We start from the raw sequence: 21847 nt of genomic DNA on the forward strand, positions 1-21847 counted from the left end.
TGATCTGCTCTTGTAGAGGACACCAGTGGGATTGGGTCAGGACCCACCCAAGAACCCATCTTAACTTGATCACTTCTGCAGAGTCTGTTTCCACATGCAGCGCATTCTGAGGAGTGGAAGGCCGGGACTCCGAGACAACAGATGTGGGGGATGTGGAGGACCCCTTTCGGCCCGTGGCAGAGCTTGGTCGTGTGGGCCCCCCGGACTCTCTGGCACAGCTTGTGTGTGTCCAGGCTCCTCTTGGAAAGGGAGCCGAGGATGATGACGGGGTCATCTTTAACCAGCACCCTGGGGGTCAGGGCTTCTTAAAGGCTGCTCTGGTGGACCAGCCGAGGCTGAAGTTTCTATGGTGAATGTATTTTATGCAATTGGTCTTTATGCTGATCCACCCGAATTGATGAGCTGCTTTTAATCGAGTTATTTTTATCATTTCAGATGTCCTTGCCAAATTAGATGTAAGATGCTTTCTGAAAGCTCTCAATTCCACTTTTTGTGGTAATTTTACTCATTCAATTTATAGTCACATCAGAGAACAATGGGTCATTGGTTCATTTTATTTATCAAACCGGTTGGAAACAGCATTTAACAGGTGAGCGGGAGGTACACCAGACCCGTCTCAGATTTCTAAGGAGAACCTTGTTCAACCGTTTGCACATTGCGTGCGTTTTTCGTTTACTCAGAAGTGGGAAAATTCATTAAATGCCTCCAAATATCACCACCAACCAGTGTGCCACTGAGCCCCGAGAACAGGGTAGGACCCTGGGCATGGCTGGCAGAGCTCCTCGCACATTCAGCCTCCCGCCTCTCACCTTCCTCAGCTGCCAAGCTGCTGCCAAGTCGCTGCCTCTCGCCGCTGGGACTCTGAGCCCTGGTTGGGTTTCATCCACCCACATGACAGGGTGCCAAGCCCCTGGAGCTCTGCATCTCCTCCACAACACTCGTGTGGTCTCCCTGGGTCCACACACAGCTGGCAGAGGGCACTAAACCTGCTTTCTGTGCCCCGCCTCTGAGGCTGAGCAGTTACAGGTGTTACCGGAGTGGAGAGATTCTCCATGAACTTCCCGAATATCAGTGTCTATCCAAGTGTCATGAGCCTAGACCCTAATCAGATAGAGCGATCCAAGACTCTTGTAAACTGAAAATAGGTTTGAAGTATTGATATAAAATTTTTATTGAAATAGCACAACTTAGATATTTACATTTTAATTTCAGGATGACACCCCTGACTTGTATAATATCATAATTAAAATGACCTGTAGGGTTTTTTCTCCTATAAATGCACCCAAAACCCACTTACATGAAAAGTAACATAAAGGGAGTTTCTCTCTCGCTGCCCGTGACTTCGATCTGCCCTCTGATGGTAGCGATTCTGTGGAGAAGTAGGTGGCTCCCATTCGGCTCAACTTAACCGGCACCGTTCAGCTGGAATCAAACGCCCTTCTGCAGTGAGTGAACGCAGGACATGGCTTGCGACGGGTCTCGGCATCCGGGCCTCCGTCCACGCGTGGTAGTCCAAGAGCTCAGAGCCAGTGAGGCAGGCCAGGGTCAAGGCGCAGCCCTGTGCACGTGGACCAGTGCGAGCATAGGACACCAAAGGCTGCAGTTGTTTAGAAGACAGGACGTGGCACTGTGTCTTGGACCTCTGAGTGCTGGGCTCTCAGAAGACCTGTCCTTCCCAGGAGGCAGTTCTGCGAAGGCTCCTCTGTCCATCTCCAGGTGGCCACTGCTGTCCAGGCCTCCAAAGAAACAATGAGCCAAAGGTTTACTTAGAGCACAGGTTTCATTACCATTACTGTTTTACAATTCTTGCCATGAATGTCCTTTGCTTTGGTGTTTCATGAAAGACTGAGAAAGCAGGTCGTGTGGTCATGCTTCAGATTTTAATGGTGTGTACCTGGTTTTCTAAAGTCTACAGCCCTTAAGACATTTTCTGATAAGAGAAAATAGGTGACCCTGACTGTATGGAGTTTACGCGGTGCCAGAGGGCAAGGCAGAGACTGAGAAGTCCCAGGGTGCCCGTGGGGGAGCAGCCTTTTCTGCATGCGTGGGCAGAGGCATGCGCACACACGTCCTGGCGGGCCTCAGGGGTCCAGCAGCGGGGCCCTGCTCCTCCTGGTGGCTGAAGTGAGCACATCTTTTTACATAAGTACAATGGCCATCTTTCTGGTAACTAAAAGACCAGGACCCCTGGCATGGGGTGCCACGGATGACTAAGGACAGTCAGGAGCCCCAGTCCCCCCTGTCGGCAGCAGCCCGCATGGACATTCTGAACATCAGGTTTGCTCTTGTGCCTTCAGTACCTCAAGGGATGCTCCAGAAGTAGGGCAAAGGGTGGGGACACTCCACAAACCCATTGGACACATGTCAAGGATCTCCTGGTTATCTTGTCGACAGCATGAGAGCAGAACCCCCGGCCACTCCACCCAAAGATCATGGGACTTCCTAATCTCACTGGGAAAGCATCTCATTGTTTTTTAACTTACACATATTTTATTTTATTAAGGCTTACCATCTTTCATATACTTGGGATTTATTTTCTTTGAGGCTTATATTTTGGGGGTGGTCACTGAAATCTCTTATTCCACCCTCTGTCCATTTTAAATGTGATCGTTATTTCTTACAACTTTAGAAACACTTTCTGTTAAATTGATTCCGAGGCCTCTGCATTAGTTGTTCATTACTGAGTAACGAACTACCCCCAAACCCAGTGGCTTAGAGCAACACACAGCTCCGTCTTGCAGCTTCTGGGCTGCTTGGTTGGACGTCTCCAGCTCTGGGTCTGTCAGAAGCTGAGCCGAACAGGGCCAGCCCTGCTGTTGTATGGGAAGGTTTGGCTGAGCCAAGCTTTCCAAGAGCCAAGGCCCCAGGACCATCAGGGGTAGTGGGCAGCTCCATTCCTGAGTGGCTCTTGACTGGAGGCTCCACAGTCACTGGCAGATGGGTGTGTCCATGGGCAGCCTGTGGACCATGACTTCCCCCAGAGGGAAGAGCGGGAGAGCAGAGAGCACCCAAGACAGGGGCTGCAGTCTTTTCCTTGCTCAATCTCAGACAGGACACCCCAGCACTCTTGCCACCTTCTGCTCCACAGAAGCAAGTCACAGGTCCTGTCCCCTGAGGGGAGGGGACAAACAAGGCGGGAGCAAGAAATTAAGGTGTCCTTGAGGACACCCTGGGTGCTCTCTGCACAGGGCCACTGGCATTTGTTGATCTGTGAGAGAGTCCTTGTTTTCCTTTCTAACCTGTTATTGACATACAGGAAAACTAATTTTCATGTGTGCACAGTAAATTTTTGCACGTATATTAATTTAAGCCTCCCTTTTCCCATAACTTACTTTTTACCTCAGGTACAGAGAGCTGAGGCCCTGCGGTTCACACAGGGCCCTTCTTGCCCAGGGCCCCCCGTGTTTGGGACAGACATTCTTCAGTGCACTGAGGCCCTGGGAAACATGAAGTGCTGTTCTGTGTGTGCATACTCAGGGTACGGTGACGGGGACAGCACTGTGTCCTGGGCCTCCCTCTTAGATGTCTCACGCACAGCTCAGTCCTTCGAGTGGCCACGTGGCTGGTGGCTCCTCACGCCTGGCACGTGGCTCCACTGTGCAACGTACTCAAGGTTTGTTCCTCTGCTGCCCGGGAAGCCCAGCCCCCTCTCTCTCTGCATCGTGGCAGGTCTTCAGAGCACACTCCCCAGCTTCTGGGGATAGATGTGCAGGCAGGAGCGCCTAGATTCATCTGCCGTGTGTGCTGACTTCCTCTAGGTATGACCAGAGCTTTCTGGAAGGGCTTCAAGGGCCAACCCCACACCTTCTTGCCAACAGCCAGCCAAATCCTCCTTTCCAGTGCTGCCCCTCGGCAGGAGATCGGCAACATCTCTTGTGTGTTCTCTGACTACTGGTAAATGTGGATGTCACCCTGGACGCTTGTCAGCCATTCGGATTTTCTATCATTTAAATGTTGAGTTTTATGGTTTCCTGGCTTTTCCTTATCAGTTTTCAGGAATTCTTTCTGTTTTCCAGATCTTTCTTACTTGTGTTGGTTTTTGACGTTGCCAATATCTTCTTCCAATATTTTCTCTCTTATTTTTTAGGAAATAAACAAACTCCCTAGCCTGGAAGTAGTTGCAGCCATCTCTTTTCATGGTAAAAGCTGTGTGTAGACCCCTTCCTCACCTGTCTGCAGAGGTGCCCTCTGTCTTCTGCAACTGGCTTCAAAACTGTGCCCTTGGCATTCTGGGTCCCTCCTCTGGACCCTTCTCTGTGTGCTGCTGGTTAAGACCAGCTCCTCCCTCCACACTGTGTGCAACCGTGCCTGAGCCCGCCCACTGCACCGCCCAGCCCTCTTCTGCAGTTACGTGCTGCCGCATTTATCCGTCGTGATTCACATAATGACTCTTTCACTTGTTTCCTGCTCCTGTCTAAGCATCCTACTGTCTTTGGCATATGCCTGGTGGTCAAATACCAAACAGACCAGGACCCTCCTCTTTGCTCTGCTTTTTCAAAATTGTCTTAGCTTTTTGTGAAAAGATTTCACTCCATGTTACAAATTTTACTGAGAGCAGAAATTCAAGTTTCCATAGATCCTGCGATCCCAGGCTAGCCCAGTGCAGTCTGCTTTGGGGTAGCCCCCATCTGGAGCACCTGGCCTCCAAGTTCACAGCTGCAGGGAGGGTCAGCAGGCATCACCTGCCTTCACCCGTGACGCTTCCGCTTGCAGTCACTGGCGGGAACGTGGCCGCAGTCTGATTCTGAGAGAGGCAGAAATGTAAGAAACACATGGCAAGTTGGGGAACACAAATGCTCCCTATCAAATCAAGGTCCCTAAAATAGATGAGCCTTTGATTTTATGTGTGGGTAATTCTGTCATCTGCAAATAACAAAGTTAACATAATGTTGCATCTCAATGCCTCAGAAAAACTCCGAGTTAACTCAGTAATGCCAGAGGTAGGCAAACAAAGCCAGAGCAAAACTGTTTTGTAGCTTTAAATATGAAGATGGAATAACCTAGCTTTTCGTCATCTTTGAATCTTAGTGCAGGCCAGTGCAAATACCACAATAACAATACCAAGAAAATTAATTCCTTGTGCCAACGGACAGAACGCACCTGGGATTAACTTCTCCCTTACTTGCACAAGGCCAGTTTTGATGACTTACTCTTTAACTCCTTTTGACATCTTGCATAGCACCATCCACAACAAGGCTTCCACAAAATTGTTGGCTACAAACATAACAACATGTTACATAAGTACTTTGAGCAAAATCAAAAGATTTTGCTTTGAAATGCCAGTGTTCTGAACATATTTGCCTTGTTAAAAACAGTAGTTGATGTGATCAGAACTGGAATGCTGGTTGGAGTTTTGAGCCCGTAGGGTTGACGCTACCGTGGCTCATGCATGTGCTATTCGTGTACAGGCTGGGCTGGCCGTGCCATGATCTGTGACTTCCTGTTGCCTATCCAGCATGGAGCTTCTCTTCTCAGGTTGCTAATGACAACCACGAGTTCAGCATGGTGTGATGGGAGCCGGGCACCCTGTGGTACAGTAAGGTTGGGAAGTCCTGGCATATAGGTGTTTAAAAATCCCAACCATGTGCTGCTACATCCTGTGACTACTGATTCCAGGAGCAGGCTTGGGCTGTGGAGAAGCGTGGCCACTTACTACCTCTACTACCATGGGAAGCTGTTTGCCCCAAATTCTCCACTTGATCATCTGCGTAATTACGAGCTTCCAGCTGTGATATAAGGGCCCTCAGATCAGGGGGTGGTAATTCTTCAAGATTCATCATCCTCTGCTGGAGCACCCAGTGGGCGCTGGGTATGTAGTTGTGTGATGCTTGCATTGAATTCCTGCCCACCCAAAGAAGGAGTGAAGGTAGTCTTGAGATTTCCTTGTAACAGGTTGAGAGTGGTTTTGAACATGGACCCTGGGGCCCAGTGCTGTGAATTCAGGTCCCAGGTCCCACAGGCATCAGCTGCAGGGCCTTGTGTGATTTCAGCCTGTGCCTCTGTCTCCTCGTCACGTCTCCCTGGACGTGGAAAGTCCTTGATGGGGCTGACATCCCTCCACCTTTATCGCACTGTGACGTACGCGGTGCTGGAAGGTTTCTGGGGTTGCTTGTAAAAATCAGTGATTGGATTCTCTACTTACTACTTAGCTAAAAAACAGAGACTGTGTGGCAACACCCTCATACAAATTAAAGAATTTAAATCAGAACATCTCCCAGAGTAATGACCTAAAAGTAATAATAGCCATCCCAGTTGCTTATAGGAAATCTCTTTCTAATTTTATTAGGTCAAACAAAATCAGTCCCTCCGTTTTCTAAGTTTTTTAACCAGAGTCTAGAAATTTGAATTTAGAATCAGCTTTTTTGCTTGATTACAATCTTAAGACTATTTTATGGTACTAGAACATGATGTTTTCTACAAAGATCCCCAACTTGTTTTGGCAACACCGACCAAGCTATTTCTTGCTGTGTCTCTGCCCAGTTTCCTGGAAAATGTGGAAGACCTGGGTCCAGGGGCACCAGAACCATGTGCAGAGTGGCTGCACGTTTTCAAGGGTGAGGTGGCATCTCACAGCCCTGAAATCGTGTGAGGCTCTTCCTTTTCACTCCTTCATGACACCGGCAGTGCGGAGCCTCCTGTGCTCAGAGCTCCCAATTTAACGAGAAACCAGGGTGAGCAGAGCTGGAGTGTGGAGGAGGGGTGAAGGGAGCTGCAGCCAGAGGCGGCCAGCCAGGAGGAAGGGTCCTCCGGTCATGGAAGGAAGCCCTGGCTGCTGCTGTGGCAGGGACTGGAATCTGGCCCTGCTGGAGGTGGACCAGCAGGTGTGCAGAGAGCTGGAGAGTCACTAAGAGCCAAGGTGGCCCCCAGCGCAGAGAGGCCCCTACTTTCCAGAGCTGGGCCCCTGCTGTGGCGGCTACACTGCAGGTAGGTCCTGCAGAAGAAGGGCTCGGGGAAGGCACTTGGGTTTAAAGTGCACTAGGACTGCCGGGTGGCACACCCCGGGTGGCTCGGAGCAGTCCAGGGTTCGGGACATCAGGTGGCCAGCGCCTGCTTGGCTACAGGATGCATATCTGGGATCTCAGGGGTCCTGGCTCTGGACTTCTCTTCCTGCTGGCAGCGTGGGACCAACCATGTGCTGAGGCAGTCATTATTTTTCTGCTGAATGGATGCTTCCTTCTGCACCCACAGCCCTGGCACCTCATTAGCACCTCATTAGCAGCCGCTGCACAAAACAATCAAAACGGTGTTCTCAGGGCAGATCACCGAGCACGTTCCGGTGTGTTATGGGGATTGGGTGAGTAAAGGTTTTGCAGCACATAAAGGTCTAATTTCCCCACAGGGGGAAACATCCCACCCTGGGGCTCGGGGTGTCCTTGCGGCCTCAGGCTGGGACTGCAGGGGGCGGCGCTGCGCACGCTGCTCAGGAGCTGCTGGTGCGCGGGCGATCTGGGGGTGCAGAGCCCCAGCTAAAGACCCCTGCAGCGTTCCCCGAGCGACACCACTCCCAGACTCACAGCGTGATGGTGGGGAAGGGGCCGGAAAAGCAGCAGGTGCTGTGGCAGCACCTTAGGCCCCTCCCGCTGCCAGGCCGCCGTCAGCTGCCCGTCAGCCTGTCCGTCAGCGTCGCCACTGCCCTTAATTCACTTCGTCAGCAGGAAAGGTAGTCGTCACACTGGAAACTAGTGCCCTCCACAGGATGTGCCACTCCCAAGGCCAGGGTGGCCCCTCGTGTGACAGGTGGGGTCCCTGCTTCCTGAAGACCAGCAACCCCTCCAGGGACTCACACATCCCACCTCCAGCCCAGCTTTCCTGAACTGGCCTCCACCTGACCTGGGCCCAGTGGCCACCAGCGTCCAAGGTCCTTGGTCACATGAGGGTCCCCATGTCCTTGGAGGCTAGACCACCCTGGGGAGACCAGGGGCGGGAGGATGAAGCCTCCACACACACCCCCACACCAACTTGAACCACTCACACCCCCTGGGGAGGGACCCTGATGACCACAGTGCTGCCTCAGCCAGGTGAGGACCTGCCCACCACAGGCTCGCCTCCACCTGCCCAATTCCCCTGCCCACCTCCACCTGCCCAATTCCCACCTCCCCTGCCTACCTCCCCCTGTCCACCTCCCCTGTCCACCTCCCTCTGCCCTCCTGCCCCTGCCCAACCAGCCCACAGGGCCTCAGAGACCAAGCCCGGCCCCCGCCTTGGTCCTCCCTGTGTGCTGAAGTTGGCCACCGTCTTGGGCCCGCAGCGTTGTCGGTCACAGTGGGGTTCTCAGCAAGTGACTTGAGAAGCAGTTCCTGACGTGGACTCAGCCCTGCAGACTTGCTGCCACTCTGGTGGGCTGAGGTGAGACTCTGGAATCCACCCGGTGTTTCCCACCAGGACAGCTGTGGCTGGATCCCTGCTGACCCCTAACCCCCCCCCACATACTGGCAGAACCAAGACCCTGGAGCTGTCTGCAGGCTCTTGATGACATCAGTTTACAGGCAGGGTTGGCAGGGAGCTGGTTCCACTCTGCTCACAATTAGGGAGTTAGGAAAGAAATGCTTGGGGCAGGAAGTCAGAGCCTGGACTTTAGCAGTGTCCACTGGAGACGGCTGTGGCTGACGGGTGCAAGTGTCCATCAGGCTGAGCAAAGCTGGCATCACCTGAGTGGCAGAGGCTGCAGCTGTGCACGCCAAGTGTCCCGGAACGTGGTGTGCATGCGTCAAAGTCAGAGCGGGCGCTCCGTGCATCCGCCTGGCTCTGGGGAAACAGCCGATACCAGGCCTGTTCTCGAGGCTTCCTCCACACCCCACGGCGGGGGTTCCATCCGTACCAGGCGCCTGAAGAGAGGAAACCAAACTCAAGTCACCCGCTCTGTCCCCAGAAGCCCTCCCGTTGGAACCAGGCAGCCCGCCGTTCGGCAAGTCGTGGGCAGAAGTGGAATTTCACCGTCCCTCTTCAGAAAACCAGTGGAGTAGTGAAGTCGGTGCAGTCAGTAATCCGTGCAGGCTTCTTGTTGCTGTGTTTCGACAGCAGAACAGACCACGAGGGAAAATGATATTAATTTTATGTAGTCGATGCCCAATTCATAACATTTTCACCCTTCAGTTTCTCCCAAACACGGATCTCAAAACTTCCCATTGCAGTCTCGTCAGCTTTGTTTATCTGATGCTGCAGAAGTTCTTTTTGCATGTGTCAACTCCTGCGCTGCGATCCGCGGTGTGAAATTTCTGTCATTACACGTCCCATTGCTTGGGGAGGGAAGCCGTGAAATGTCACCCAAAGGGAAACCGTCCGCAGAGTGAGAGCTCCGTGCACGTGTCGCCTGGTCACCTGCGAAGGCTCATCCCTCCTGTCGCAGTTTCTTGGAACGAGTGCATTCGGAGTCTCGTCAGGCTCACCGGCTCCTGCTGGCTGGGGCAGAGCGGAGGCTGCGGCTCCCTCTGCTCTGACACGTTCATTACCCAGCCCTCTTCCCCATCATGTCCCTGGTGCAATCTTGGGCTCCTTCATTTTGGGGGGAGGTGTTTCCCTTAAAGACATTGTCATAACTGTTACCTGCATGAAGGGAATTGAAGAGTGGGAACCGTGAAGTGAAGAGGTGTCTACCTGCCGGATGATGGACAGCTGTCGAGTCAACAGCCGACGGCAGGAGGAACTCAGGGCTGCAGGTGGATCGTGCCCACACGCGGGAAGAGTGGTCCTCGCAGGCGAAGACGCCTTCTGTCTGGAATGCATGCGGGGAGCGGGTAACTCTCAGAGCATCTCGTTTCCCTGACAACCGTCTGCCCACTGTGCTTCCCTGGCGCCTCGGAGCGTGTCCCCTGGAGGGACGGAGGCCCGGCCTGGGTGCACCCTGCTGCCTTTTGGCATGCAGCTCCAGGAGAGCACCCAGGGGGACCCTGTGTCCCGCCCCTCCGTCAAGGCAAGTGGACAGTAGGAGGCAGCCGTGGTGCCACGGGCTCGCAGCCACAGGTGGCCACAGGTTGGACAGAGCAGAGTCACACCCTCCGGAACAGGAGGGCGGCAGTGAGCCAAAGGCACCAAGAATGGGGGCAGCGGGCGAGGAGCCCGAGTCTCCTTTTCAGACTCTGCTCCAACGAGAAGGGAGGGCCTGGTGCCCCGAGGAAGACCGCGTGCAGGAAGAGGGCCGATTCTGAGCCAGGAGGGCAGCGGAGCCAGGAAACGCCTCGTTCCTTGCACATCACTGCGTGGGATCGGGCAGCGCCGACCTGGGTCAGGGTGACACCAGGAGAGCGCTCACTGTGCCTTAGTGCAGCCGAGCCGAGGAGCAAGCGTTCACGGAAATGCCAGGGGCCTCGTCTGCATCATCCCCCGGGTCTGCCCCTGGGAGGGGGTGTGCTCAGGACTCTTCCAGAACCCTCCATGTCAGGCAGAATTGTCTCTGAAGGAGAAAACTCGGAAGGAGGAGCTGTGTTGTGCTCGATAATGTTTTAGCCTTGGAAACGGAACACGGTGTCCTCGGCTGGGCATCTTCCTTTTGCATTCTGTGCCTCGAAGAATGAAAGACAGATTGCCCATTGTCTCGGCACAGGGCCCTGAGTGGACAGAGCCTCGCCAGGGCGTGCCTGCCGGCCGAGAATCAGTCCAGGTGTGCGTGGAAGCCCAGGCAGCACGGCAGGAGCCCAGAGGCTGAGGCAAAGGCAGACTCAACATCCCGACAAGTTCCAGGTGCACCCCACTGGTAAATAATAGGGTGCAGGAGGGAGTTACATGCTGAAAAGAGGGACAGAGGGACAGAAGGAATTCCCTGGTGAGGGAAGGTCCTGCGTGCAGGGGCAGAAGCCTGGCGGCAGTAGGGTATAAAGCATGCGGTCACTGTCTTGTCTGGCTTCTCTTCCATCAGCGACCCTTCCCCTGCTTCTGAGGGCTGGCCTGACATTGGATTCAGATGCCTCCGAAGCCAGACACTCCTGCGCTGACCCCTGCTCTCAGCCATTGCTAGCAGTGTGACTTCAGGCCTCTTGTGCATCTCTGTGTCTCAGTTTCCTCATCTGTAAACAGGCTGGTGATTGCCAAGGGTTGCCCTGGGGTGCTAGGCGGGAGGATTCACCCTGTCCTGAGAACCATGCCTGGGACACAGTGCACTTGAGTGGTCCTCTGCTGTCACTCCACAGTCCTGCCAATGAAACTCCCTAGGGTCCAGTTGCTTAAGCAAAAGTGTAAGAATTAGTGGAACCTCCAAAAAATTTTTTTTGAAATAATCATTTGCTGTCATTTACATTTTTAGCAAAAAGTTTCTTTTGCCGCCTGCTTCCTGTAAGAAATGCCATCTGTTTCAAAGCAGATTGGACGATTGCTGGAACTTTCTTTCAGGCATGGGGGAGAGATGCTCATGTTTTGTGAGTTTCTGTGAACTGTGCCTTCAGTGCTGCTAGTACTTAAGGACTAGTATGTGATAGTATTAAGGAAAGTGACTTCACTGTCATTTTTAATATATATTTTTATTTGTTCTAATTATTTATACATGACAGTAGAATACATTTATGCATTGTGATAAATCATACATAAAGGTAACCCAGTCACTAAATGGGTTAAGGAACTGAACAGACACTTCACAGAAGAAGAAATACAGTTGATCAAGAAATATATGAAAAAATGTTCAACATCTCTAGCAATTAGAGAAATGCAAATCAAAACTAAGATTTCATTTCACTTTCATTTTTAATGAGCATTATCAAAATCTAGACAAAACTTGTTTGCTGGCCCAAACCAGGTAGCTGACTTTGTCATCTGAGAAGTTTCACAAATTTAAGAAACAATACATGAGTTAGCTAATAAGTAGGAAAATATTTTAGAGAGTGTAACAGAGAATCTGTGATTAAGATTTCTTAAAGAAAATTTCTAGAATGTTCTGCCAAAGGACATTTCCTGTTGAGAGGAGCAGCTTTGCATGCTGGTCATTATTTTTTTGTTGTTGTCCTGAAGATTAAGCAGTGCCCTTAAACAGCTGGGTCATGGTCCTACCGTGACCTCTGTTGGACTCTCCCCACAACCTCTTCCATGCCCCCATCCACCTTCTCTGGACCATGACAAGAACCTAACTGGACAAACCACCAAACCCAACTGGCCATAACACCTCCCAAATGACTCATCCCCAAAGAAAACTGACCCAAAGCTCTTCTATGCAGAGGACAGGTCCGAACTCTGCAGGAGGGGTGCAGAGCTCTCTGTTGAGTCTCCCTCCTGATGCGGGCAGAGTTGCATCCTCCAAAAAGATACAGGTTGAAATTCCGATCCAAGATGTTTGGAGCAGAGGTGTTTCTGATTCCAGAATCTTTGAACTTTGGAATATTTGCATAAAATTTACAGGTTGAATATTTCTAACTAAAAATTTGAGATTGAAAATGCCTCAAAATCTGAAACTTTTGTCGGTGGGGCTATGGATGTCTAAATAAGGTAAGAAACCAAAGTCACGCTGGGCAGGGGCTTCCGCCCAGCACCAACTGAGGGCCAGAGCCCACATACCGCAGCACAATGGAGGGGGCCAGAGAGCAGGGAGGCTGGCCCTCCTGGAAGTGGCCACCCAGGTCTGTGTGCCTTCCTCCGGCCCTTCCTGGAACACCCGCCCTGGTGGCTCTAGGCAGCTCCACAGCTCTTGCCAGGTGTTGTGGGTGCCCCACCCTTGGCTTCAGGGGCCCCAGTGAGGAGCCCCAGCTCTTCTGCAGCCTTCCATAAGTCACTTAGGGGAAGCTCAGATGTGCAGCAAGCCCTGAGGCGGATGAAAGTCTATTGCACTGGTCTGTGTGCAAAGGTGCCTCTGACAACTTCCCAGCAGGAAGGAGCTGAGCCTGGGTCAGCCACCATCCCACAGGCGGTGGGACTCACAACCACGGGGAACTTGACTGTGGACAAGCCCCATGCTCGCTCCAGAGCAGCACACTTGCTCCAGAGCTTGCCCCACTGTCCTTGTGTCCCTGCCTCTTTCTGCCCTCCCGGCCTCCTCAGTGTGGGTGCCTGCTGGGCAGAGTCCTGATGACAGGCACCGAGCGCCCCAGCCTGAAGTTCTCCCCATGCAAACTGCCACCCTCCAACCTGGTGCATGTACCTGGGGCCCCTCTGCTGAGCCAGAGGCTGCCTCCAGCCACTGCTGGGCTCTGGTCTGTGGTCACTGCACTGCAGACAGTCTCTCTTCCATTCTTGCTGTCCAAATGTCACCTCTGTGGCCACATGTGTGCTTTAATGTGTGCTCTTAAAACAAAGGAGGAAGCCCAGTGTCTTCCCAAGGGAGCCCCTGGCAGCACTGCCGGGAGCTCCCGGTCTCTCCCCAGGCCAGGGTGAATGCGAGTCTGAATCGACACAGCCCGAGTGTAAAGCGCGGGGCCAGGGCTGCCGAGGGCTTTGCTGTCAGACTTCAGAACCAGCAGCCACTCCAGCATCCAGGCCCAGGAAGGACACTCAGGGACCTCCAAACGGCACACCTGTAATTCACAGGCAAATGAAACTCAAACACACCGAGAGGGCATGTCCGCAAGGAGAGTAAAAGAAAAATCTAATCCAGGGAGAGATACGGGATCGGACACATGAATGCCAACCATTCGAAATGGACAAGACTTCAAGGCTGAGATTAAACATGTAAATACAATATATTGGATTTGCCTGGAGACATTTTTGGTACCAAATAAATGGAATCACAATAGTACATGAAAAGTCAGAAATTTTGTGTTTTTTCAAGAAGGCAGAATAAAGTAGATTTAACAAAAGGAAACAACCCTCCAGGATAGTTAAAAAAAAAAGTGAAAAGCCCTGTCTATTGTGTTCACCCTAAGCCTGGCAAGGGGCCAAGCATCTTACATGTTTCAATGTATCAATTCCTTATGAAACTCCAGTGTTGTATACCACTCTTAATACACTTAATTTACAGATGAGGAAATTGAGATTCAGAGAGGTTAAGTAAGTTACCCAAGGTCACACAGTCCGAAAGCAATTCGAAGCCAGGTCTTTTGAATTCTGCCACTCCTCCCCCACCTGGCACACAACGCACAGCCTTAACATTCCATCCCCAAACCCACTGAGCATCTGCTCATCGTCCCCAGAGTGTAGCAGACTATTTTGAGCCTGTAGTGGGGGCTGATTTCCAGGCTCAGCTCAAGTGCCGTCACACAGAAATCTTTCTTGACAGACGGACCCCAGGCCCCTCTCTGCCCTCCTCCCTCCTCTCCTCTCTGCCCTAAGCTAGGACCCATCCTACCCTGTGGGCTCAAAGTTCTGTGAGGACCAGACTCCTTTCTCTAGAGAGGCCTACAGTGCCAGCCACCAGCCCCTTCCTGGGGGCACCACAGAGGTACCTGCCAGAGGCCGAGGGCTGGGTGTCCCTGGTCTGTACCATCTCTGCCCCACAAGCCAGGGGCTGCCCCCTGTGGGGACACGTGACAGTCTGCCCCCCGTGGGGACACGAGTTCGTCGTCACAGCTCAGGGCGCCCCTGCCGGGCCCGCCACAGAGTACCCAAGTGCAGAGGCCCAGCCCCAGCAGCTAGGGTGCATCCGCCCTCTTCCCCCCGAGGGCCCACCAGCAGCCTGGCTTGGCCCCCCAGCACCGAGGCGCTGAATAAACGAGCAAGCCATGAGGGCCAGGGCGGCGCGTTAGCTGTAGAGAAATGTCACCCTGAAATGGTGGCTGACCCACAAGGCTAGAGGGGAAAATGGAAGATCAGAGTGGAGCAGCACCCAACGGTCCCCTCCGACTCTTGGGCCCCAGAGGACTCTGACTTCCCAAGTGCCGTGACTCTGAGTGGTGGCACAAAGCCACTTTGGGGTGGAACTTCCTCCCAGCGCTGAGCACAGTGTGTGGGTGGAGAGCAGGAGCGCCCGCAGGAAGCGTCCAAGACTCCGAGCATTTGCTCAGGGACACTCAGGGACGCACGAGGTGGGGGAATGTCAAGAGAGCCTCGCCGGCTGTGTCCGCACATCCCATTTCCTCCCGGTTGCTGCCCACACGTGAATCCCCAAAAGACCAAATTTCAGGAGGCCGTGTGTGAAGCAGGGAGAGTCCCTGGTCACCAGCAGCAGCCTGGGCACCAGGGCCGGGTCTCCCTCTTGTGCCCTGGACGTGTGGGAGCATTTCAACAGGAAAGGCTCAGTCACCCTACAGGGTTGGGACACCGTGTGCCACGTTGGAATGACCACTCCAGAGAGGACAGGCGTCTACGAAGGGGGCTCTGTGAACTGAAGTGTGGGGAGCTCGGGCTGGGAGTTCCCCCGGGCAGCTGAGTGTCCTGGGCCAGGGCAGCCTCTGTCTCCGGCTGCCACACTAACAGGAACTGGGCTTGTCATGATTCTTCGGGAAGAAAGGGCAGCCGAGCTGGCTATTCCTCTGGGTCTTGTTTGCTGCTTCTGTACAGTTGGGACTTTCACAAAGGACAGGTAAGGTGTATGTTCCTGCCAAAAGTGGCAGAATACCCGAGATCCCTGTGAGCCGCTGCTTGTAGGGGACACTCCTGCCCCTGGCCACGCAGACCAGCTCCTGCAGGTGCTGTCAGCTCACAACCATGCCAGACCCTCAGCGTTGAGAGAAAAAGTCGGAGGGCTGAAAACGCGCACTTATCCAAAATTCCAGCCCTTGCTACCAGCTCCTCCAGGACGCGGGAGTGGACACCAACATCCCCAGTGTGTTTAATGACACAACCCGGCCCCTCTCAGCCACACGTAGGTGGTTATGGACGTGGTACCTCTCAGCAGTCCCCTCTGTCACATGTGATGCAGAACCAGCAAGGCACAAAGTGACGAAACCCAAACCAGGTATTGTGGGACACGGGGCACTTCCGGCCGTCGGCAGCCAGCGACTCCCTTCCTCTCCTCTCTTCTTCCTGCTCCTTTGCGCAGGACGTTTGATGTGAACTCAGCAGCCCCTTCAAAGGTGTCCCTTCCCCACCTGGATTTTTGCCCCCCACCCAGCCAGGAGTGGCTCTGTCTGTCCACTGATGCAAAGACTGCTGCTGAGAAGGAGCCCGGGCCCAAGTCAAATGCACACGACAGCCCTCCGTCCCCAGGGCCTCAAGTTCGGGCACCATTTGCCAGAGGATCCAGAAGTCGGACCAGTTTCTCCCACTGCAGGTCATCGGAGTGCTAGGGTTGGGGGACACTCCTGTCTCCGGCCACACGGACCAGGTGGCTTCTGCCGCCGATGCCTGTCCAGGGCGGCAAGCTGCAGTGTGGTGTAGGAGGTGGGAGTGCTGAGGCCTGGTGCACTCGGCCCCTCAGAGCCCAGCTGCGCTCGCACACAGGATCATAACTCGGAATGCGGAGGCCGTGAGTAAAGGCCACAAACAGCAGGAGGCGGTCGGGGACCATTCGTGGGCCCTTGTCAGTTGCTGAGATGCAGCCAGGTCTTCGGGATGTTTCTGCCCCCTGTGTGGAATGCTTGCATGAGGCGCTCAGGGAAACACGCAGATCCCTAGGAAGCCTAAGCCTAGGCCAGGCTCAGGCGGGGAGGGACACCCCCGAGGCTGAGGGGCGACTCAGGTGACCTCATCCAGAGGCTGCCCGAGGGGTGACTGAAGCTGGAGAAACGGGAGCCAGGCAGGGCCAGCACTGCCCCAGCTGCTGACTGTCCTCTGTGTGCTCGCGCCTGCTGATGCAAAACGCCACATTGCCCCGGGGCTCTCCAAGACCCTGTCACAGCTCCCTTCTCCTGGTCTAGAGCCTTCCTGTGCCACCTGAGGTAGGACCAGACACTCACCCCTGCAGAACCAAGTTCTCGGTCCTCAGAACAGCATGCTCTTGTCACTGCCAGGGAGGTCCCCTGCCCCTGCCCCTCACCCACCTCCCAGGCCTTGCAATACACAAATGTCTCTAAAGTGACATGAGTGACAGGAACTCACTATTTGATTTTAAAAGTCAGAGCTTTCAGATCCGCCTATGAATGTACAGATCCACACATCTGTGCACAAATGGACCCGTCCCACTGCCATCAAAGAGGAACTAGAACCATCATTCCCAGCCTTCTGTGGAGGGAGGGGAGGAAGCCGGAAGCTCACTTGCTGAGGGTCATGTTGGGTCCTAGCTGACGCTCCCTCCTTACGGCTGGTCCTTCCCGCCGTCTGGGGAACAGGGGCCAAGGCCGCCTTCGTGCCTCATGAAATGAGCATATTCGGACGAAGCCGAGGCCGCGGGTCTGTGACGATGGCCTGCAGGCCCTACAGCTTGGCCTGCCCCGAGCTCTCCGTCCGTTTTGTGCCAAGGCTGCAACGCGCGGGTCTGCCCAGCCCGGAGGCAGCCGAGAGGGCACACCAATTCCGAAGGTCCCGCGACGTGTGTGTTCTGGGCCGAGCTGGGGGAGCCGGAGCTAGGGCTGAAGTTCTAACCTGCTTTCTCTTCTCACCTCACACAGGGACGGATCTGCAGAAAAGCTGGCAAGTCAAAAAAGTCCTTCAGTCGCAAGGAGGCAGAAGCCACCTTTAAGAGTTTGGTGAAGACTCACGAAAAGTACGGCTGGGTCACCCCGCCCGTGTCTGACGGCTGACCGCCCGTCCGCGCCCCGCACCGACTCCCGGACCCCCCACCGCTGCTCACCTCCATCCTTTTCTACTCCAGCCAGAACTGCATCCCGAATGCCGAGGAGGCGTTAGGTCATTAATGAACAGGCCTGTTGACAGAGAGAGGGAGCGAAGGCCGCTCAGGATGGCGTTTCAGTGATGAGTGAATGGTCATCTCCAAGCTGCTTTGTCCACCGCCCAGATGGTGACGTTCCCAGCCCGCCCCCCGCCCTTCCCAGCACATGGCCCCCGCTTCCTCCCATGACCGGAGCTCCAGCGAGCAGGCGGGACCCTCAGTGCTCTGCCAGCTGCAGCCCCAGGTCAATGGCGCCGTTCCTACTTCCCAAGAGCACCTCCCACGACGGGCCGGCCGGCCCTTTGCTGTGCTCTGTATCTGTGTCCCTCTTCCTGGCAGGTCAACACAACCTGAAGACATGTCTTTCTTCCCGTGGCCTCTGGTCTGCTGCGACAACATTTAGACCTCATCCGTGCTGTGACCTTCGGCTCATGAAAACAGACTTAATGTGGCCAGGTTCTAGTGAATTAAAACTTCAGCTGCCCACTTGGTGACCATTGCTCGCTATGCTGATTCTGTGGTGTGCTGCTGTTCCCAGATCAACCAGTGCCCTTCCACAAGAGAGAGACAGGGACGCTGCAGCCTCCAGGGTGGACGAGGGCCGGCACACCAGGTGCACCCCTGGGGCTCAGCAGTGACAGAGACGGCAGCGTTGGCAGAGATGAGGAGGCACTTCCGCCTGCGACAGTGCATTGGTGCCCCTGTCACTAGAAGCAAAGGCAGTTTCCCACTAACGGCCGTCATCTGACACGCTGGACTGTGTGCGCTTGTGACGGGGACGCAGCTGCCAAAGGAGTGATCGTGCGTGACTTGCATGGCCGGGTCTGTTTCCTCCCCCAGTAGTCACTGTGTGTCCCCCACGGTTGAGACGCGGGCACCTCGTGTGGTGTAAACCTCCTGTTATTTAATCTCCCGCCGTTCCATTTTTCTCTTCTGTTAAGTTACTTAGAACTTTCTAAGAAACTCCATGAAATGAGGGAATACTGTTTATAACTACTTGCAGAAAGAGGTAAAATGTTCATTCCAAGTGGAAAATCTGATTGGACACATTTTAAATAAAATCATGCATACCTGATACACTGACTCAAGAATCCAATCATTGTGAGCTAGCCTTCCATCTAAAATATTTAATCTGCTTTATAAAATTTTAATTTCTCAAAGGCCGCGAACACCAAAAGTTGTGCCTCAGGAGCAGCACCTCACAGCCAGGATTTGCAGTCTTAGGAACCCATAGTCTTTGCAAAAATCTCACGGGTCAATACAGTCCCAAGGGGCAGCCAGAGGGCTGAGTAGACTCTAGCTGAAAGCCCTGCAGGAGGACTGGTCGAACCCGACACTGACCACTCACGTTCTCCTGCGGGAGAGGAAGAGACTGCTTCTGGGTGGTCACCAACAGCTCTTCCGGAAGTTTGGCTACTCAGGTTGCTGTTCGCTTTGTTCAAGGGTTTGGGGGACCCGAGAGGCTTCGCCTCAATTGACAAGGTCTGCTCCTCCCAGGTTGACTGGGGATCAACAAAATCTATCCTTTATTGTTGCTTTTATTTCCCTACCCTTCCTCATTTGCCCTGTATACACAAATGCAGCATCCAGGCTAAAATGACACACTTGAGAACACCTGACCTCTTGCTCAGGTTCCCTGTGAGCTACCGTGGTCAGGACACTCGATGACAGTGCACTTGTGGCATTACCTATCTGATCCCCGAGGTGGAATTCTTCAGGCTGGAAACCAGCGGGGGACTGATGGTCTTTGGCCCCTGGGACTGTTGGCTGGGATGGAATTACTCTGTGGACTTTGAAGACCTAGGCAGAGACTTCTTCCTGGCTCAGGAGAGCACTTGAGTTTAGCAATGTCCAGGTAATATAATATTGAAAGCAACTTAAAAAAAAAAAAAAGTATATATCCAATGCTGAGTCAATTTATTTTTTATCAGCTGATGGAAAATGGTCTGCCGTTGTTTCCAGTAGGCAGGACAGAAAGGTGCTGCCAGGAGACAGGTCCCCACCCCCATGGGCTCCATTACTGCCGACAGCCAGGCAGGGAGATGTGAGCTGGAGCTCAGCCTTTCGGTGCACCTGGAATTTGGTTATTTTGCTCAGCCTTTCCATTAGGTTTGCTGGAAACCTACAGAAGAAATCAATTCTTCGGTGAAGGAAAAGCAATTTTTCACTTAAATAGAAGGAATTTCAGATTTTCAAAGCAGTGACAAATAACATGAAGCACTCCTTGCTCTGACTCCCTTTGTGGCATCCTACATCATGACAGGCAAGAACACTGGTCCGGTCAGACCCAGGCTGTTACATTTGGCCACAAGCCTCCTTCTTCCCCTCTGCAGGACATTGGGACATGCCCACCTGTGGAACCCGTGGGAAAGGAGAGTCAGGCCCTGTGGCCTGGGTTCATGTTCCCATAAAGCCAAGAAATGGATCCCTCTTCAGACAGACAGCAAGGGAGAGGTCCACATCTCACCATCTTCATTTGCCAGCTGGAACGCGCCTCAAGCCAGAACCTGCCGATCCAAAGGAAGAGAAAACACCAAGACCAGTGTTTCCCGCTGCACCTACCCCAGCCCCTGCCACAGCCTTCGCACGCGCCGCCACCGCCTGGCTCCTGGGCATGTTCTCCCTGGCCTGCCAGGGCCAAGGGGAACCTCCGATGGGTTTATCAGCTGGCTGTCTACAAGGTCAGGAACCACTTATACCTTAGGAAGTCCTCAGGAAGCTGCAGGACTGTTACCCACCCCTTAAATGACACAGTACTGCCATGAAGGTCACAATCTCCAAAATCCATTACTCACAGACACCAGGCTTTAGGCCTAAACCAAGTTCATCCCATCATCAAAATTCAACCTTATTTTTCGGGAGATAAACCTACAGACCAGTGAAAGAGACCCAGGATTGAGAGGCTGAAGCCGAAGTCTGCCCGTGTGCTTCTGGCAGGTCACACTGCCCGCCTGCACCTTGGTTTCCTCAGCTGTAAATTCGACAAGATTGTTACAAGCTCAACTCAAATGATAGGACCAAAGTGCTCATGAAAGCAGAGGCCGCCGCCTGAACTTAATGCTCTATCTTCATGGTACCAGGACATTTATATCATGATAACAGGCTTTAATTAGAGCACACTTGGAGACCTGCTCAGGATGAACAATTATAGTGGTTAAAAGGCAATTACCATGTAATTACGTTCTTGCTTTTAGTCCGCAGACCTCTACATTGTCACTCAGCTGTCCCTACTGACTGGTTCTCCACGCAGTCCATAGTCCCTGCCGGAGGTGGGGAATCAGAGGAGTTTAGGACACACAGGAAACAGCAGTGAGTGAGATGCGTGCCCGGCTGCCCTGGCCCGGAGACTCCCTGCCTCCTCCACAGGAAGACCTCATGGAGGGGGTCAGATGGGAGCCACAGCTGGGCAAAGGGAAGCAGAAGGGCCGGTACAGAAATGGGAGAGGCTGGGGTTTCCCTAGAGAACCCCAAAGGGCAGAGACGGCGGCATCTGGCTCCATATGTGGGGACTACATGTCACCATTTTATCAAAACCCTTTGAACAGCAGATTTGAATGAGATTTTCTTTCTGGGGAAGGAGAACTCTGTCTAAACCACAGGAAAGGTAGAGCCACTGCATCTGGAAGGCCACTTGGCCAAACTTCATGCACTGTACACTGAAGGAAACAACCCCAGAGAGGGGCAAGTGACTGAGGTCGCCATCTTGCTGTGGCTGGTCCTTCATGATACTCCTCATGAGGTCACTGGGCAGTTCCTGTGGACCACTCCCAAGCATGCACCTTCCTCCCACTCTGGGGACAGTGCAGTCACAGGTGTTCCAGGCTATCTGGGAAACACTGAGGTGATCCATTCCCTGCCGAAAGCAAGTAGGCACACAGGCATAGATCCCACTGCAACAACCCTGGGAAACCGCAAGCAGATGCTCAGAGCTAAGCCTGTGCCAAGGCTCTGCAGTCAAAGGCATTAAAATGATATGCGGCTCTCTCCTTAGTTACAGGTCTTATTTTTCCAGTTTTTGCAGCCTCCAGTTCACATGTATTGAGCGTCACTCATCCCCAGGGTCCATCTGGCCCGAGAACACGGCCAGTGAACTGGAATGGCCAAACAAACATTGTTGACATTCAGGAAGGCAATAAGTGATCTGTCTGGTTCCAGAAGAAACACAGGAGCAAAGTGTGCTGGCCAAATAGTCGTCATCAAAGCAGAGTGCTTGAAGAGAGCGAGGTCCAAAGAGGAGCAGAATTTTATCTCAAGGTCGTAGCGGGGCTAGACCAGCAGCAATGGCTGGAA

General features: G+C 53.4%; 1 protein-coding gene across 2 annotated transcripts in view; it reads left to right on the plus strand.

Moving 5' to 3' along the window:
* The window catches only part of Ube2ql1 (ubiquitin conjugating enzyme E2 Q family like 1), a 35834-nt gene extending 16329 nt beyond the window's left edge, over positions 1-19505 (plus strand). The window contains exon 2 of one of the 2 annotated variants that reach the window (XM_047556732.1): positions 17337-19505. In XM_047556732.1, coding sequence (XP_047412688.1) covers positions 17337-17468 — 132 coding nt within the window. In that variant the 3' untranslated portion in view covers positions 17469-19505. The remainder of the gene's footprint in view (positions 1-17336) is intronic. The other variant, XM_047556734.1, reaches the window with a different exon arrangement.
* Positions 19506-21847: the final 2342 nt, after the last annotated feature.

Source organism: Sciurus carolinensis, chromosome 6 (genome assembly GCF_902686445.1).
Source record: "Sciurus carolinensis chromosome 6, mSciCar1.2, whole genome shotgun sequence".
Classification (NCBI taxonomy): domain Eukaryota; kingdom Metazoa; phylum Chordata; class Mammalia; order Rodentia; family Sciuridae; genus Sciurus; species Sciurus carolinensis.